Source organism: Syngnathus scovelli, chromosome 9 (assembly GCF_024217435.2).
Source record: "Syngnathus scovelli strain Florida chromosome 9, RoL_Ssco_1.2, whole genome shotgun sequence".
Lineage (NCBI taxonomy): Eukaryota > Metazoa > Chordata > Actinopteri > Syngnathiformes > Syngnathidae > Syngnathus > Syngnathus scovelli.
In genome coordinates this window covers 6,556,081-6,576,062 of record NC_090855.1, presented here as the reverse complement: position 1 = coordinate 6,576,062, position 19,982 = coordinate 6,556,081, and the positions used below count along the sequence as shown (strand labels likewise).

At 39.4% G+C, this 19,982-nt stretch overlaps 1 protein-coding gene across 2 annotated transcripts in view; it reads right to left on the bottom strand.

Annotated features, from left to right (window-relative positions):
* LOC125974765 (A disintegrin and metalloproteinase with thrombospondin motifs 16) overlaps nucleotides 1–19,982 on the bottom strand; it is a 31,234-nt gene that overhangs the window by 7,642 nt on the left and 3,610 nt on the right. Inside the window, exons 4-17 of one of the 2 annotated variants that reach the window (XM_049729561.2) lie at nucleotides 15,573–15,945; nucleotides 14,490–14,692; nucleotides 11,158–11,241; nucleotides 10,798–10,957; nucleotides 9,690–9,795; nucleotides 9,473–9,610; nucleotides 6,521–6,674; nucleotides 3,691–3,786; nucleotides 2,718–2,866; nucleotides 1,678–1,850; nucleotides 1,383–1,513; nucleotides 1,067–1,190; nucleotides 463–707; nucleotides 199–334 (exon numbers count right to left, since the gene is read on the bottom strand). In XM_049729561.2, coding sequence (XP_049585518.1) covers nucleotides 199–334; nucleotides 463–707; nucleotides 1,067–1,190; nucleotides 1,383–1,513; nucleotides 1,678–1,850; nucleotides 2,718–2,866; nucleotides 3,691–3,786; nucleotides 6,521–6,674; nucleotides 9,473–9,610; nucleotides 9,690–9,795; nucleotides 10,798–10,957; nucleotides 11,158–11,241; nucleotides 14,490–14,692; nucleotides 15,573–15,945 — 2,272 coding nt within the window. The remainder of the gene's footprint in view (nucleotides 1–198; nucleotides 335–462; nucleotides 708–1,066; nucleotides 1,191–1,382; nucleotides 1,514–1,677; nucleotides 1,851–2,717; nucleotides 2,867–3,690; nucleotides 3,787–6,520; nucleotides 6,675–9,472; nucleotides 9,611–9,689; nucleotides 9,796–10,797; nucleotides 10,958–11,157; nucleotides 11,242–14,489; nucleotides 14,693–15,572; nucleotides 15,946–19,982) is intronic. The other variant, XM_049729562.2, reaches the window with a different exon arrangement.

The following is a 19,982-nucleotide window of genomic DNA, read 5'->3' as shown; positions in this document are numbered from 1 at the left end:
GTTAGTCAAAAGTAATATTTAGACAAATTTTGTCGAGGGCAGAGTGCAGACTTTGCAAATTTGAAATTCAATTGATGGTGGTTCTATCTGGCCCCTAAGTAGCACTGATGAAAAATGGTGACCTGTTTTCTTTATTTACGTTACCCACCCTTGTATTACAGTTTTGATGTTAGTAATGTAAAAAGCAAGTAAATGTACCTCCGGCACATGATGCTGAGCACTTGGAGCGTATGATGGCCCATGTGTAATTGTGTTTGAATTGATTCCTTTCTTCATCAGTTTTCATCAGTGTGTATTCCCAATGTACACCTGGATTCAAACCTTGCAACAATATCTGGAAGAATGTAATTCGTGGAAAGTGTGTATCAAAGTAAAACAAATGAGCACAGCAGCAATAGGTGAAATTTGCTGCACAAAAACTCACACGTAAAGTATAAACCCATAGTTAGACCAATTCATTACCTCAATAACCAGAGTCACATTAGTTGGTCCAGCTGATATGAGGCTCTCCGGTCTGTTGTAAGATCTTCTGTATTCAAAAATGGCTCCCGCAATGGGATGTCTGCCTGGCCAGTCCACCTGCCAATGTCCATTCAAGTAATAACGCCTCTGGGTGTCCCTGATCGCCAAGTAGGAGCTTGATGTATTCAGTTCTACAACACGAATAGAGCGAGCCCCAGCTGGAATGGTGATCACACCATAATACTCTGTGAGGAAACACAGTAAAAATAGTCAGAGTGGTACAGAAAATCAAGATTGACTATGTCAGTGCAAAGTTAAAGGGCATTCAAGGCAACAGCATTTGAAAATATACATAATACATTCTGTACCTATTAAAAAGTATTATTAAATGTATATTAATTAAAGAAATTTTAATAAACAAAAATAGTTTTCCTGTTGCCATTTTTAAAATTTTCTTAAAAATGATTTAAAAAAAAGTACACTTTCAGTCTAAAATGAAGAACCAGTACAGTGTTTTTTTTGTTTTATTCGTGAAGATTAAATAAACTACATTGTCCTATAATAAAAAAAATTGTCAGGACCATTTGATACAAAAATGACGTACGGTTAGAATGATGTTGCTTTGTGTACTGTCCTTTGAAGGTCTTACAGGTGGAGCTGTCTCCTTTACACACTCCGCAAACATCAAGCACAGCCGAAGACCCCAAGACACGGTCACAGCCCACTCTCTGTTGAGCCAAAAAATATTCATCCCTCATTATACATTGACTTATTCAATGCAATTAAATCTACTGCAAAAAAGGAAAACTGTCTTGAGTGGCGGTCCCTTCCATTGTGGTATTCAAACACGACAAAACATCAAAATTTGAAACTATTTTGAAACAAGTCTTACTGTTTGACATAAGCCTGGAAATGATTACCTCACACAGCCCATCAATGCAGACATTAGAGCTGTCCTGTGAGCAAAGTGTTCCATCCTTGACTTTGCTGGCCAGGGCAAAGAAGAAGTCGTAACCTTCAGCAAAGCAGTAAAGCTTGCATACGTCTTGATCTAGTAGGAGAGGATACATTCAACTTTTCACGACCATTTTCACACAAGCCATCATGACATCAAAATTGCTCTTTTTTCTAAGAGAAAATTATCATCAACAATTTTTGCCCAACTGCCGATTAATTTAGCTGGAATCACATCTCTCCCTTTAAAAATTATCTTACCATCCACTTCTGTGTATGGTCTCCAAGTGTAGTGCCATCCTCTGAACTGTTTGCTGTTGAACTCAGCACATTGCAGTGCTCTGTAATCAATGGCATCTTGGGGGCAATCGTGGGTGTTGCACAGCTTATACGACCGAGAGGAGCCTTCGCAGAACTTTCCTCCGTAAGACGGTCTGTGACAGGAATCCAAACACAGATCATGAGCAATGCTCCAATAATTTAAAAGCATCTGCCTCCTTGGGTTATATTAGCCCACTGTCACGTATCTGTTTTTTTTACTCTCAGATTACCTTCTTATATTTCCTGATTTGGATCGCCATATTTCATCTCCTAAAAACATTTATCTGTCACCATTTTCTCACCCACTAAGCGCCTGTCTGTCTTCTCTCCAACACGACCTTCACCCCCTCCCCCTCGTTCTGTCCCCCGTCATTTGTCACAATGTCAGCAAGACCCGGTGAAGAGGAGGCCTCAGCTTTTGATAGAAGGCTCCATGGCTGAGTAATTATGCAAATATTCCCAAGTGATTTATGAGCAGGTGATTGTGAACAGACATGCCATGAGACCTAAACAGTAGCAAATTGTATACAGTACAAGCAGACGGCAACCTTCAAATGATCTTAAAAAGCCACATTGGAAACTATCCAAATTTGTTGGCTGTGCTGTGTGAAGATTGCAGCTTTGCTTTTTTTTTTCGAGGAGGTCCAAACAAACCTGTTTTATCGTGTAGCTTCTGATTTGCCACTATGTAATTTGTTGCGAGTTCATGCATTGTGTTGGTTTTATTCTTTGAACAAGGTGATGTTCATGCACAGCTCATTTTGTGCATTAGTAAAATACATCTATGTCTTGAATTTAAAAAAAATAATTTTTTCACTAAGGTGAAGGCGCATATGAAACTAGTGGGGTTCGGTACCTCCAACAAGGTTAAGAACCACTGTACTAGTATGTTCCCACACGTCAAGTTTTTAGTGATACTTCTTGTGATGCTCTTGTTGTGCATGTAACAAAGGGTATGTTGCATATTGTGTTTTCATTACCTGGGCTTATTGCACTGCCTATCCCGATAGGTGACACCACTCTGGCAGGTTCGCGAGCAGACTGACCAAGCCGACCACTCTGACCACTGGCCGTGCTGGGGCCTCGGGCCCTCATCACCGTGTTTCACACACTGACCTCTTCGACACCACTGGAGAAGACGATACGGCAAATGCATTATGAGGATGTATTGTCAAAGTATCATTCCTATACACATATTAAAAATAGTTCATAGTCTTGGAAGTACATATCAACAAAAGCAGAAAGGGGTGGTCAAAACATGATTTAACTGAAGTAAAAAAAGGTCACCGCACCACTTATAAAATGGAAAAAGGAAAATGTTGTGCTCCTTATTCACTGTCTCTACCAGCAGTTGAATTAACTCATAATACAAATGTAAAAATACAAGACAAGAGTTCCCATTAGATCTTATTTCTACTGATACTAATTCCTTGAAACCAGATAGACTAGAAATTATGTTGGAAACTCTCCACTCATCAATCAAAGCATGCTTTATATTGTCTTTTTAGAATAAACATGCAACATTGAGTGCTACTTTGGGGGTCTTTTGTCTCTTAAATTGAAAACCCAGAACCCTGTTTTATTTCAACACTTGTCACAGATGCATTTAGTCTTGAGCTTAAAATGATCAAGTAGACAGGAGGTCAGGTCTCACTGAGGTTCACAATTACCACCACTCTCACATGCGATCCATCCAGCTAACCCCAGCACTGATAGTGGATTAGATGTCATGTGAATACTACGTCAGTGACCAATAGATGTGGATAGTGTTTATATATATATATAAAAAAAAAGGCATTAACTCATGAAGCAGTGACAGAGCATATTTCAAAAAGGAGCATGACCTTGCTTCAACTCTCTGCAGGTAATGTTAGAACACAATCTGAAATCCAGACTTCTGTCACCGATACTCTTACAACTTTCACACACATATTAAAAACAATGTTAAGTCACCATATCAGGCCCACAGGCAGAGCCTTCTGCTGCCGGCATGAACTTTGTCTCACACTTCCTCCCAATGCGGTGGCACCAAAGAGCCTTACAGATATCCTGGAAGAAAAAGAAGGCATTTTTGTTGCTTTAGTTTCATTTCCAAATGTTAAAAGTATGGTGACTGGCAGCCTTAGTTTATAAGTCAATTTTACAGTGCAACAGCTTTATTAGCGACAGGACGAGGGGTAACAGGAAAAAAGCTGGCTGTGGGCATCAGGTGGGTTAAATACTCCGATCAAAACCATTTCACTTGCACTCTGAACATGTGGAAAGTGCATCACAAAGTACAAGAAAAAGGATGAACAATGCTCAAAAAGTCCCCTCCCTGCCAAATACCCTAAAACAGTTCTTCACCTACTTTGAGGACTCCAACAACCAGTGCCCAACAACCCACACCACCACCCGATGTCACGTCCCAAAGCTTAGCCCCAGCTGACATGAGAAGAACCCTGCAAAGAATTAACCGCCGCAAAACTGCAGGCCCTGACACGATCCCTGCTCCATGTCACATATACTATGAAGTCAGCTATTTATGTACAAGATAGCTGACATAGCTGGCCGCTCATAAACACAAATCTGATCAGCGTTTAATTATATGAACGGTATCATGAAATAATAAACTGACCATGAATTAGCCTGCTAACTGGCAAATAAAACACTGGACTTGGTTTGGTGGAAGTCTGCACATGATTGAGGAGTGAAATTTGAGTTATCTGATGAGGGTGTAATTCTTGAATGAAGAGGGGAACTTTTGTTGTGTTTTCATTTGAACAGATGAGTAGAAAACAAAAATTAAATCACGAGAACAATAGAGCACAACTGTCAAACTCAGTTCACATGATATACATACGTAACAGTTGGGATTCTCAGCAGTGGTCTGAAATCGTTCGATGGGAGCACTGTGTGGTTTCCCAGATCATGTTGCCAGAAAAACATAGCCTGCTATTTTTCAGCAATTCCATTTTCTTACTATCTGCATGTCTGTCTCAGTTTGACAAGGCAACACAGATGCTGACAGACACCTTGGAGTCAGCCCCTTGCCATAAGGGAGCCACCCAGGAGTCCATCATAAGGTCTATTTGTCCAGCTGTTTAGCTTATTTAAGACTAGAAAATGTAAAAATGGCAATGTGAACAAATAGCGAATGGCAGTTAAACTCTGCTGAAGTATTCACTTGCAAGCATCTTACCAGCACTCGTGAGTACTGTTTACCCTTCCTTGTAATTACATGACAAATCCCCTTTGGGACCTTGGCCATCTTATTTCCTATCATTTCATGTGTAAATATGTATAACATGATGTTGATGCACAATTTGTCTTCGGGGGCCACATAAAATGATGTGGCGGGCCGTATCTGGCCTCCAGGCCTTGAGTTTGACACCTATGGTATAGAGAGAATTTTGAATTGCTTTCCAAAAATGGTAATACATGATCTCACAGAGCAATAAACTGCAGCTGAGAGGCTGATTCTTGTCGTGTTTTGTTTAAATGAGTGACAAATATTGAGAAAGGCCAAGAGTTCAAGTGTTGCTTAGGGACTCAAGCACCTCAGTGCTACCAGGTGCATGTGCAGGGAAATTGCATTCAGGCACAACTGCAGATACAAAACCAAAAGAGAGCACAAATAGTTTGTTGGTGAAATAGGGCTTAGGGCGTTGCAATGTTTAGGTGTTTTGACAAGTATGTTCAGGAGGATGACATGTGTTTATGCAATGAGGAAGGAAGAACCTTGTTTCAATCTTTTTCAACATGTTGTACAAATCCTGTATGCTAAACCTCATTTAAGTAGGTTACAGTGAGATTTAACCCTTGGTAGGGAAAGGGTTGGAAATTAAAAATAATAACCTCAGAGGGATGATTATGACATTTACTTTAGTGGAAGAATAACACATGCTAATGTAAACCTCTCTCGTTTCCTGTTTTCAATTTGAAAAAACAGTTGTCAATAAAGAAAAATATTTTTAGTTCAGAGTTTATTGAATACACTTGCAAAAGTCCAGCCTTATTATTATTAGCGTAGCTTTTTCATCCAGGATGTTCAATTTTGTTTACATTATTTACAATGACACTAAAGCATCCCATTCACACAATGGGCCACTTAATGAAGTACATCTGCAAAATCAAAAAGTCAAATTATGTAATTGAAAATAAATTAATAAAATACCCGACAGACTGTCAAACGGCAACCTCAGCAGTAAATTGACAGTGGGAGAGCAACAAGAAGCGATTCCCACTGGCGATGAGCCAGTGTAAATTTTGTCATAGAGTCAATAATTATTTTATGAGCAGCATTGCAGAATTCTTTGTTTTTTTTGGTATGTTTGACTTTGTGTGTGCATGTGTGGATGTGCAAAAGTGACACCATGCATGTGCAAGACAAGTGCAAGCAAGCCTGAGATTCACCTGTGCTTTCCTACACGCATTTTTCCCCCCTTTGACCTCATTCCCTAAATCATAGTTTCAAGTATTGAAATATAGCAGCACAACAGTTTAGCATTCATGCATATGAAGAATTTAGCATCCAAGTGCGATTTACTACAAAGAGTACTGTAGTTTACTGCTTTTTCTAATTAGAGTTGCAGGTGACATGAAGCTTATCCCATCGGACATTGGGCAAGGGGTGGGATACACTCTGGACTGGTTACCAATCAGACTGACAGACAATTCAACTCTCACATACACACATTTGCACAATTGGCCTCTTCATAAAATGTCAACAGTAAGAATGGCATACACACCACTCCATCAAGGTGATGCCAAGATTGTATGATGTATAAAAAAAGAAATCTACCTTTTTAAAATCAAGGGTGCAGAGCTTGGCCTTCTCCCCAAACTGCCATTTGCACTGCGTGTCTGCATCATACAGCTCCCCTGGTAGCTTTTCGGGATAACGGTACTCCTCGACTCCACTTGGTTCATCTGATAGGCACAAAGCCTGGGCCGAGCTGGTGAAAAGCACAGGATGGTGGAATACATCAGAGTTCTTGTTCTTTCCATTCGGTATTTTACATTTAATAGTCACATGTGCACAAGACGTTGATGTGGTATTCTTCTCATAGTGAATAAACCGCCTTCTTCCCACCCACTGTGCTCCCCATAAGAAACAAAATCCAAATCAATTTTTTTTTTTTTTTTACCCTTGGTATGTTAGGTTGGCTAGTATAACAAATAAATTGCAAGGATTTTAGTGGGAAACTTTTGACACAGTCTACTTATTTTTATCTACTTATGTTATTCCCGGTGAGAAAATACATAAACTGGGATGTCTCCTGATGAGTGGAAGGAAATCCTTATCTTTCTAGCCACATTACTCACAACTGATTGTTTGTATTGCTATGGAAACACAACATTCTAGCAAACCTCTTTTTAAATGTATTAGCACTCAATTTTAAGAGAAAAAGCTATGTCACCTGTAATCAGACAAGCGGGGGATTTCCAAAATTAAGTGATGTCAGTGTGGAAAATTTAAACACAGCAGTCTGGGGAATTCAGTTTAAAAGTAAGGTTCAAAAAGCATAAAAAGACAAAATAGTTTCAATGCAAACATTGTAATATTTCTCAAGACCACTATTTTTATACTTTTGCATTTAATATCAGTAGATTGCGCATGTCTTCATGTCATCAGATGAGCTAAAAGATAAGAATGCACCTTTATGAATGACTGAATTTTGGAAGAGCTTAAAAGCTGCCGCTAACAAAAACATCTGTACGTTTCTTTAAGTAGACTGTCATGTAAGCTGACTGTCAGTTCAATGTATGACTTAAAATGTTGAAGCGGACTTATTTTTTTAGTCATAGATGACTGACGGTAAGAAGGGTTAGAGTGGAGGCTGACTTTCACAAAGCTTCTTTGAACTGACTGGAGCCATTCAGCGTTACAACAAACATGCACTTTGAAACCCTTTGAAAAAAAGATCTGGGTTACTGCATACATTGCTCATAAAATGTCTAAAATTGGTTATAAAAATATGTAAGTATGCATATAATGTGGACAAATTATGTGAAGCTTTGGATTTGATAATTAGTGGAGCCTTCTTCAGCAGCAATAATGCTGCCTGTAGTTGTAGATCAGACCGACAGGGAGGAATTTTGGGCCATCCTTGTTTACACAACTTCCCGTCAGCAATATTCTTGAGATGCCTGATGTGAATTGCTCTCTTTAGGTCATCCCTCAAGAGAATATTCTCAATCAGGTTGAGGTTAGGATTCTTAGATTTGGCCTCCAAGACAAGGCATGTTTTCTCCTGTTAAAGCGTTTCTGTTGGTAATTTACTTTAGTCCTTTGGGTTTCTTACCTATTGCATCACTCATCCTATGTTAAATTTCAATTTGCAGACAGATGGTCAGTTCCTCTGCGAAACTTTGGTCAATGATAACAATCTGTCTAGGGCCTTCAGTAGGTATAGCAGTCCCAAACCATGATGATAGTTCACAGCTAACTTGAGGTTTTAATGGTGATTTGCGGTGGCAATTTTTTTTTTTTCCACATATCGTGTTGTGTGGTTTTTCCAAACACCTTGACGCTGGTCTGTCCACACAAGTCTGCCAACATTTAAGAAAGCAGCAGCTTGCTCCAGTGTGTCCTCCATTGACATCCACTCCTGTTTGATGTTTTATGTAAATTTGTCAACAGAGACTTCTGAAAGTGTCTAGCCAACCCTAAAGGTTTGTCTTAATCTCATTGAGCATTCTGCACTATGCTTTTGTAGTCATCTTTTCATAATGGGGTAGCGGGAGTGCTAAATTTTCTCCATTCATAGATAATTTTGACTGGAGTCCCTGATAGGAGATAGACGTACATTAAGTAAGTTCATAAGAAAGTGCAAGAAGATCCCTGAAAAGTTGGCAAGAGCGATCATAGATCACGTCTGTGAAGTAGGAATTCGGATTCTGCCTTACCCCCAATCCTTCATAGCTGTGTCATGACTAAGGTGGATGATTTTGAAAATATGTAATAAATATGATAATGAAAACGTCTTCAACAAATTGATTTCTACAATAATTCAGATGGTTTGATGCACACTGTTGTCCTGTGTCTCCACAACTGTGAGTGGGAATATTTGCTAGTTTAGTGACCACACTGGTAAATTTAGTAGGAACACTGGCTCTGCAGCTGTCTCTCTCTCTCTCTCTCTCTCTCTCTCTCTCTCTCTCTCTCTCTCTCTCTCTCTCTCTCTCTCTCTCTCTCTCTCTCTCTCTCTCTCTCTCTCTCTCTCTCTCTCTCTCTCTCTCTCTCTCTCTCTCTCTCTCTCTCTCTCTCTCTCTCTCTCTCTCTCTCTCTCTCTCTCTCTCTCTCTCTCTCTCTCTCTCTCTCTCACAGAAAGAAACACACACGCACGCACACAAACACACACACACACATACACACACACACACACACACAATGCATACTTGCTTGCTTGGCTGAGCAGGCTGCATGCGTGAAAAAGTTACTGCACAAACATACAGCACACACACAACTAAAGTCTGTGTGGACACTCACTCATGCTAAGTATGAATATTAGTTCCAATATCAGCTATATTTTTAACCCTCCGGTATATTATGAAAACTATTTCATAATTCCTTTAGCAAATTTAAGAGCGGTTTACACTAACCTAATTGGAACATTTACTTCTCCTCTCCAGTATGTTGAATAATATTATAAAGATATACACCTTTTACCCTTATCTATGACAAATTGTCTCATGGTAACACTGTAATTTAATTTATGAATTGCTCAAATTGCCTTCTATCTTTTCTTACTTGAGAAAACGGCTGAGGTACTGGCGGCTGCATGCAGACCATGAGAAGATACCGTTGTGACCAGCCAACGTGGGAGACATGATGTTGCCTTCTGACTTCTTACAAATGTTTCCTTCGCCATCATGGACCATTCCAAAACTGAAGAATGAAAACAAAATATATTTGTATAGTAGAAAGAAACAATTATTGTCATTATGGCAACGTTGGAAATCCTTACTTATGTCCAGATTCATGGGCAATGGTGAACGCCAATCCTAGACCTGTGTCCTCATTAATGGTGCAGCTCCGGTACTTGCTGCACATCCCACTTATAGGGGCAAAACCTGAAAATGGTGTGACAGTTTTATATTTCAACTTGAATTTGCAGTATCCTTTAATACTGTATGTTTTGTGAATGCTGAATAAACTCCTTGAGTATTATCAATGCTATCAAACTTTTCTAGAACAATTTAAATAGTATCTAAAATAAATAGGCTTGATTTTGGTGACTGCCACTGAGCATCTGTTTTTATTGGTGTCTTTTATTTCTGGAACAGAAGCCGCTGTGTAAATATACTGTAGATGTTTGTGTGCACCGTCAGGAATATAGTATCCCGCAATTAACTTTTTTTTTTTTTTTTTTTTTAACATAGTCATGAAGACACGCACACGCTCACTGAATTGTGTTTGTGTATGTGTATGTGTGTAGGTGTTTTTCTCACACTATGAAAGACAATAAAGTAGTTGGATTGTCATTACATAAATGAAGCGGTTGTGTTAGATACCATTCACTTAACTCATTGTGTTACATTGCGTGTGTGTGTGTGTGTGTGTGTGCCAGCCACATATTAAATTTATAATACAGCAAAGAATGTGCTGTGGTCCAAGTAAAACAACAATGACCCTAATAACTGTAAAACCATTGATTTATGAGAACAAATATGTTTTATTATGCAAAGGTCTGGCCTTAATTATTTTTTTATAGGAGAGAAATTCAGATAATTGTTTGTTGTGTGTGAGCCTATTTATTTTTTCACTAAATTAGAAAAAAAATGAAATATTTTTAACATCTGTTTCTATGTGTCACACCGTGTAACAAAGAAAAAGAGCATCTTCCCAGAAAGAGGGGACTATAATAGATGAAAGCTTGTGGCTTAAAAACCACGAAATAAATGAAAAGAGTTGACACAAAAACCAAATTGTTATGATACATTTTTAGTTGCACTCTATGATATGCAATCCATACTGTTCCCCTTTTTGTCCCAAATAAGTCTTTATCATTATCATTTTTACTCACAGTTAGATGGATAATTTTAAGGAGTACAATGACAGTGACAAAGATGTACCTAGCGTGTCACATGGTTCATTCTTCCACGAGCAGATGTCAAGTCCTGTCAGTAGAATGGCGTGGTCATGGCGCTGACCCTCCCGGCCTCCAAGAGTGGACTGCCACTGGCAGAAACTGTTGAGTGTATGGTCTGCGTGGTGACTGATCACCAACCCATCCTGGGACATAATGGGAGAGATGGGAACTAAACTCAGTCTTCATAAAGCAATGTAGAAAAAGATTTTGAATAGTAGAAATTATGACCGATTCAAAACGCATACCACACTTCAGTATGTATCTACCTACAGGAGCACGACAAATCAATTTCCAAAGCTTATAAAAAAATCTTCCTGTCCATTTTCATTTGCCATATTCTCACCTGCTCTTCATCAAGTAGAACAAGTCCCACTATAACGATATTGATGCTCCCTCCTATGGTACCATCTTTGAAGAGGCTCGACACCTAGACATAAGATATTATAAGCAGTGACTCTCACACCTCAGGTAGTAAAAGGTAGTCCAAACAAAAAAAAAAAGATACCCTTGGTGTCAAGACTTTCTTGGCATTAGCCTGTGCAGGTGTTCCTAATGTTATGACATTCATGTTAAAGCTTGAATGGTCTCTTGATCTTGGGCCCTTGCTCACCCTTGCCATTTAATCAGGTTGAGTAAATACCACAGGTACTTGTCACTCTGCGTTTATCTAATCTTGAAATTCACATTCCTTCCTTATGGTGCTGATGTTTGGGGGTTTTCCTGTACTGACATATGTCTTGACTCAGGGCTGTGTTTTGTTACCAAATTTAAGTGAAACCTCTGAGGTCAAAGAGACAATCAAAACCACTTACTTAAAGTTGAGATCTCCCGAAACACATACCAGATTGTCAAATTCCAAAACAGCTACAGTAAATCAGTGAATGTTTTCATTTGATGATTTACACGTGTTATGAGACTAATAAAGGATTTCCTTATATTTTCAAAATGATTACAAAACATGTTTACATGTAATCATATTTTATCTTACTCCACAGCCAGAAATATAGAATACCATGAAACATATATGTCTAACAAATGGAGGTGGAGGAGCTTAGTGTATACACTTTGATTTTCTATGATGTCAGAATTTTAGATACCTATGGGAGTTAGTGTGGTCAGGGTCAGTATTTTGTGTGTGTTTGAAATTTCATACTACATTTCAGTGACATGGTTAACACGTCAGCCTCACAGTTAGGCGGGTGCGGGTTTGATTCCACCTCCGACCCTCCCTGTGTGGGTCTTGCACGTTCTCCCCGTGCCCGCGTGGGTTTTCTCCGGGCACTCCGGTTTCCTCCCATGTCCCAAAAACATGCTTGGTAGTCTGATTGAGCACTCCAAATTGCCCCTAGGTGTGAGTGTGGATGTTTGTTAGTTACTGTGTGCCCTGCGATTGGCTGGCAACCGGTTCAGGGTGTCCCCCGCCTACTGCCGGGATAGGCTCCAGCACGTATAGAAAATGGATGGAAGGCTGGATTGACTTGACCGAGTTTCGACATGGGAGCCATGTTTTGAAAATAGAAGGATTATCTTTGGATTTGTCAGTCTGTCATTAAGAAACAAAATGAGCATGACAGAATTTTCTTTCAGATCATCTGAGAGTGACAAGGGAACACTGAGCTGTGCAGTCATGAGGTCATCGCAATATCAGTGTCATGTTTTCAGATGGGTTCTCTGATAAATAAGAATGGCAGTCACTTAATCCCAAATTAAAGACAGAGTAAGGTTTGAAAGGTGTCACTGAGCCAAACACAAATAAGCATCAGACCTTTTGCTCATCTATATTTGCACGTATAAACTGTAAGTATGCATGCATGTGTGTATGTATATGGGTGGTTCTCAGAAATTGTGGTCCAGAAGTGGGAAATGAGAGCCCCAAAATAAACTTGCTCAAAACCAGATTAACCAATTATACATGCTCTAAATCAAACCTTCCTGCAGTGTGCTCTGAAGACGTAATGATAGTTCACTTACCCCTTTGTTCGCAAGAGATTGAGAATGTCGTGGTCTACTCCATTGTGTCATATTGGTTCCTGTGCACCAAGCAATGAGCAGTCACGTTAAAAAAAAAAGAATAATCGAATTAATTATTTTTACATTTGAACAGCTTCACTATCTTCAGATAAAGGACAACTGGTACAAATGACCAATAGTATGTTGAAAATGAACTCTGAGTGATAAATAATGACTTTCATAAACGCAGCATTACTTATGAGGCACGGAAGATGCCAACAAATTATCAGTATTCACTTTGCAAAATACGTCATGTCTGCAACTAAACTGTGCAACGCTCTGCTGACTCACACGCAAGAATGCATTAAAGAATTAGGATGTGCAACTAGCATGAGACAAATTAGCGATCTATTTTATTTAACATTTGTAGCCAATAAAATTGACCCCATGATAGACACTAATCTTACTCGATCATTGTAGGATAAAAAAAAACAATTATTTAAACATGTAAAATTGTATTTTGAAGCCAACAAATTTAATTTACTAAAGTCGTTTTGCTAGCAGTATACAGTAAATCGTAGATTATGAGTGCTGCCTTGTGGTAGGAAGAGCTTTTAATTACAAGGCTGTGTTATGTCACAAAGAGGAAGCGGACGGGACTGCCATTTTTCCTCATTCAAAATACATTCACACACAAATGACAGCACAAATCTCAGTCAAATTGTTTTTTTTTTATTTGCAGTATGTCTGCAATATGGTAAGCAGTGAAATTTGATGACTGATTGTAAAGGGATGAAAACAGTACCTCTCAAAGTGAGTCGGCGTTTGACCATCATAATGGACCACACTTTCTGAGAACCACCCATAAATATATGATAAAGTGGAGATTGACACAAGGGACAGTTAGTTGGGGTTGTGACAGTAAATACGGCGCTGGCAGTGTTTGCCCTGTGCCAGGAATGTCTCGCTACGGCCCTGGGCTGAACCAGCGTTGATGTCACCAGCAGCCTGACACGGCCAACAATTGATTAACGACTGATGTGAATTCACCATTGACACTTCATACATACGTCACGGTAATACTTTATACATGTACTTCAATTTGACACTAAGCTGATCTTCCCCAATCAATTATGAAGGGGCTACTCTGCTCCAGTCACGCTCCCATGTCTGCTCAGCGGCTCCACCCGATTCCCCAAGTTGAAATGAATTATTTTCACATAGCAGACGTGAAAATCAACCCTCTCGACAACTCTATGAACGTAAATGAACTGTGAGAGATCGTTTTTCACAACAATGCCACGTCTGTAACTGCTGTTTTGTTAAACATACGTATATCAACTATCTTTGCTCATCAACTTGTTTGAGGAATTTGACCCATATTTTTCCTTCTTTAAATGTTTGGAAGAATCATTTTTACTTCATGAGTTTAGTTGGCCCGACCTCCGAAAACAGGCTGGGGCTGTTGTGGCGCCATTGATTATCAAAACAACAACAACGTTTTTTTGTTCAATACAGCGTGCAACGAACGGTAAACACTGTGTGGAACAATTAGATTCAGTTCCACATATTGTCACACCCCAATTGTATAAATTATACTACATATGTACACTATTAGTATATTATTATATTTCTAGTTTTAAAGTTGTTAGTAAAGCGATGTGGATAGTGCAAGTAATATTGAATCAGTGTGTGATGCAACTGTAAAACAAAGACTCTTCTCACCATATTGAGCACGGTTAGGACATACGTAGTAATGTTCTCATGGCCGTGGTTGTCCATCATCTTTTTGTCTACGACCACCAGAGTCTCAACATTGAGGTTTCGGTTATTTTGGTTCTTAATGATAATTGCCCTCTTGTTCCTGGGAACAAACTTGTACTCATCTGGAAGCAGGGAGAGATGCTCTGTTGGAGGTTTTGGCATGTCTGGGGATGGCGACAAACATTAGGACAATACAAAAAAGTCAGTGGCAAATGAAAGCAATTGGAACTTCATCTTTAACCAAGATAAAGTGCATGGGTACGCGTCAATTAAAATAGGGCCCTTAATCTGGAACCAATCACCCCATTTCATTTTTTTAGATTAGCCTAATCCCTAAAATTTAGCCGTTGATCACAGTTATTTTATTATCAATTTACACTTTCTGGATTGAATGTTTGCTTATGTAGACTGTAAGCAGGTGATCCGCCAATGAGGATTTGTGACTAAAACATAGCACAGGTGTTCATTGATGTTATCCTCCGAGAATGAAAACACAGTGTGTTTTCACTTAGGGAAGACAGCTGGAGCTCTGCAGGTTAATGGTGTTGGTACCAGTTCAGACCTCTATGACACAGCTAATGTTAAATGATCTTAAAGTCATTAGTCAAGCCTAAACATTTATCGTGGTGTAAAGTGAATAGTCAACCAAACGTACAGTGAAGATTTCCCATAACCTTTCTCAAGTCATGTCAAACAAAGTCTAAATGGAAATTTTTTTTTTTTTTTTTGCTTTCTCCGACATTCCAAAACAATGCATGTCAGGTTAAGTGAAGACTAAAAAAGGTTCATGAAAGCCTATCTGTGACTTGTGATTGACTGGCAGTGAGGCCAAGGTGTATCCCACGTTTCAACCAATGACAACTGGAATAGGAGATTGCTCAAATCTAATGAGAAAAAGCAGTATAGAAAATGCATGGGTGGAAGTTTCAGAACTCCTTGTGAATCTCCCTTCATTTTGCATTTCTGCATATTCCTGGCATCAATAACAGAGTACTTTTTTCGATATTTTGTCACACAATAGAATGAGAAGTTTTCCTTACATACATTTCTTCCGTCTTCCGCAGAAGTGTTGCCTCTGCCGATGACTGCTGTGGAAGTTTTCTCTGCTGTGATGCTCCTGCTGGTCACCATGTCTGTTACTGTTGCTGGAATAATCACTTTGCTTCTGTTCCTGGTCCTGTTCATCAGTCTTTAATTCAGTTTGCGGTCTCGTGGCATAATTCCTGTTTGATTTATGAGGGACTGAATCTGGTGATCTCTTCTGAACCACCCGAGTGTGATGACCTCTCTCCCTGTCACTCTTGTAGAGAATGTGTGGCTGGTGATGGGAAGGTGCTGTGAAGTTCTCTTTTTGAGCAAAGTGGCGGGGCACCGGTCTCAAGAAGTAGTCTGCATCCTGAGTGCGAATCAGACCTGACTGGAGACAAGATGCAACATTTAGCAAGTTTATATAGAAAAAATATGACAAGCAAATCACTTTACATTTTATAAGTTATATTGTCCAACATCTCCAGCAAGACATGGAAAGTTGCCTAAAGCGGTGCAGTTATATTCCACATAGACATACCAACCTTTCCCTTCTCCTCTAACCTTTCTATTTGTCTCTCTTGGCAATTAGTCAAGATTCAACTTGGCCCACCTTAATGACTGGCTGTGTTTCTTCATGTTCAACATCTGTTTTTGCTGCTCAGGGTTAGACCTTATTTCAAAATCTATATCAGGCTGTCAGATAAAAAGAAAATTATGTGAGGATGACTGGTTCATATCCTTGCTATACATCTTGAGTTGAGTGACTTGACAACTTCAAATAACCTCTGACTAATGCGCAGTTTAATGTCAAAATGATGACGTCATTAAATATTCTCTATTATGTTTGTTTTTGGGGTCGACTAAGATGACTTGCAATTGGTAGGAAGAAGACAGAGGTCTCTCCAAATTAATGGTTACACATGTCTTTTATCACACCAATCTGTGGGTGAAGAGTGGAAATCCTTGGAAAGCTTTAATGGGCTTCCATAGTAGCAGCAGAGAGGTTGTTAGCTAATCTACTGTGTATATGTATAGTCTATACATTATGTGCATGTTGCGGGTCAGCAGAAACTTAAGTATGCATAGTATGCATGTTACTATGTGTGGATACATATGACATGTGTTCGTAGGTGTCCCCCGCCAGTTATGCCAGCACATACCCACTGTATATTTGGACAGTGACGCTTCTCATTAAATAAGTATTTACTGACTCTCAGCGTCTGGCTGTGGCTGGTCAAAAATAATGGTCTAATAATACGGCGAGCACAGTTGTCTAGGGTTTCCGGCTGACAGTTTACAATACTTTATATTACCATTGACATGAGCAGTATGTCATTAGTCTCAAACGGATCATTGCCCATTTCGCATTAAAATAGCAATTTATGAAACAAGAAAAGAACCATCCATCAACAATGCGCAATACAAATGAAAACATGTTTTTGGTCATGTGTGGGTAGATTGGTGACTTGTTTAGGGGTGTTTTTATGACGGATAATAATCATTTGCTAGTGCACAATAAGCAGTGTGTCTCAGAAAAACAAAGTACTATGCTTTTAGAGCCCAGCACTTATCTGTTAGGGCCTGTAAAATGACAAAACATATAAATTGTGTGTCAATTGAGCCAAGTTGTCGCTATATTTAGTAACTGTTCTGATCACACTAGTGGCTATCTTTTTTAAGTGACCAGCAACAACTTTTGACTTCAGGCCCTCTTAATTTATGACAACATATGATTAAATTATTCTTTTGGGATGAAAAAAAAACTCACCAAACAAAACAACCACTTAAAAATAGTTTGCACCCCACATTCCAAAAACCAATATCGTTGATCAGTTTGAACATTAAATATCTCGTCTTTGTCTATCTGCATCCACTACTACCACATTCTTATATGCAGAGATTCGGTCACTCTACTGAGTACCTTAAATAGCAAAGTCATCAGATTACACACTGTACTCCACAAGGTGCGAATAGCAGTCATAAAATGCCTGAAACACTACTTGGGACGGCACAAACAGCTGTCTTCTATGGAGTCAGACGCATCCAGACAAGCCGTAACAGGAAGCGTTGGGAGTGTTGCTGAAAACGGAACTAAGAAAGGGAAGTGTTCAGTATATGGAAAAGTGCACCTGACCACGTGTGGAGTCCCCTTTCCTCCTGGCATAAAGCCCCAAAATAATTTGGAACTACGATTTGTTAGGAGAAATATTGCAGTTGTTGCCAGGCCACATATTTTTACTAATCGATGAGCACAATAAAATACAGTGCTCCACTGCAATACAGTTGGCAGAAATGCCCCTTCCAAACAATGCTAATCCAACAAATGTATGTAGATCTTTTATTTTAATAGTGTTTGTCAACACGAGGCTCAATAAAGCCATAGGATTCATGCTAGTGTCGGACCAGGCCAAACCTCAGTCATCTGCTGGCTTACCATAAAAAAACACATTTGAACACATTGGAACCGAGGAACACATTTTCCAATTGACTTACAAGTCATCTTGTAGGAACACTTGATTAGCTTTCCTTGATATGAAAAGTGACTACGGCACTTTTTCAAAGTTGCATCACATCTAGGGCGCATCAGTCATTCTAAATATTCTTGGAAATCCCAGAGGTAGTACGAATGCGTATCATTCTGTCATCGCTATCACTGCAAGCCCTAAAGCAAAGAGGAAGAGCACAAGTACCTCCAATGGTTTGCAAAAGCCTTTTCCTTTAGACACAAAACCATGGTGTGCCATAGAGGTCAGATTAGAATCAAAATGTGGCAAGTATTTTAGTAACTTTTATGCATGTTTTGAGAATATAAAGGATGCCTATTCAATAAAAACTGCCATTTGTGATTAGTACTGCTAAGTAAGCCACATACAATGTTATTGTCATCCTGCAAGAGTGTTAACAGATGAGAGAAAAACAAATAGTTTGAAAATGATTATCTCATAATCAAAGCCATTATGTTGGCCGTTGTGATCTTAAATATTCCACCGCGTGCAACTTTCACAGCATAAACTATTCTTCAGTCATGCATACATTCTGTCATATTGCATTATTGGTTCCTCAGTCGGAGCTGCATGATCTCTCTGTTGAAATTCTGAATTATCAAACAATACCCTAGACGCTCATCACTAACGAGAAAAGTGAGTTATAAAAAAGAACCGCAGAAAGGCATGAATTTTCAAAGTTTAACGTCAGCAGTTCAGAGTGAAATGCAGGCTGTGTGGAACACTTGCTCACATTATAATCAGGACAAGATGGACAATATGCGAAGATTGTACAGGCCAACCTACCACAGTCATATATATATATATATATCCATGGAGGCCCCAGTGGACCTCTAGCTAGAGGTCAGGGGGGCTTCCATGGCACACAGCCATGCCCAAACAGAGTTCCAGGAGGCCGGCTACGAACCGTCCAAGCCATGCGAGTTCCCGGGCCGGACTCCAGGGGTGGCTTCTAAAGAGTCCACCCGCCCTCCTGGAGCTCTGGCCGGGCGTCTGCCCCCGGCACTATTTCCTGTCTTCTATCTATCCCTGACTTTCTTCTTCAAATACGTTTTTTTTGTTTTTTTTCTTTTGGGGTGGAGGGGACAGTCCCATAAAAGAAAGATTAATGTCGTACGAAGCAGACACATAAAATCATTACTTTATGGACTCCTCTTCCACATGTCAGTTGCCGCACATTTTTCGCGCCATTGGCAGGCAACCATTCGATCTGGTTGGCTTTTATTGCAACCATCATTCACTTTTAACGATGAGAATTTTTATGATTGAAAACTTCACTTAAAGCTGATCAAATCTCTACGTGGGTGCCCAGGGCACAATGACTTTCCAAAGTAACACCTTGTAAAAAGATGTTTCCATACTTCAAAATGTCTCTTGGGGATACCAATGACCAATCTCATCTATTTTAACAATGTATTTAAAGTCACCTTACTTTTCCATCAGTGAGCCGGTGTAAGCAATACCCTGGCGGACAATAACCAGTCTGCCAGTCTGTGAATTAGTATTTTCCGGGTCATTTCAACACAGTCTTGGAAAAAAAAAAAAAAAGAAAAGTAGATGACATTGTCACCAGTCAGCCCAAGTATGAAAACCACATTTACACAGTGCTCGCCTTTGACTGGATCTTTTTTTATTATGTAATCCTGCCACACACAACGAAGCATCCCAAGGGTGCCTTTCTTTGTGGTTAAAGAGCGAAGGTCTCAGACAAACAATTCCAACTACTAAATACCCGTATGGAATCGATTGAAAGTAATTGAAAATAAATCAGTAACAAGCAAAAGTATATCCTGTTCTTACTTGTTCACACAGCCTTGAAATAATTGGAATGACATGTCCTGCTTTGTACTTGAACTTGAACGTAGAGAAAAAAAACAACGTTGAATTGATCTGCCTACTGTGAATGTCAGTTCAACACTGC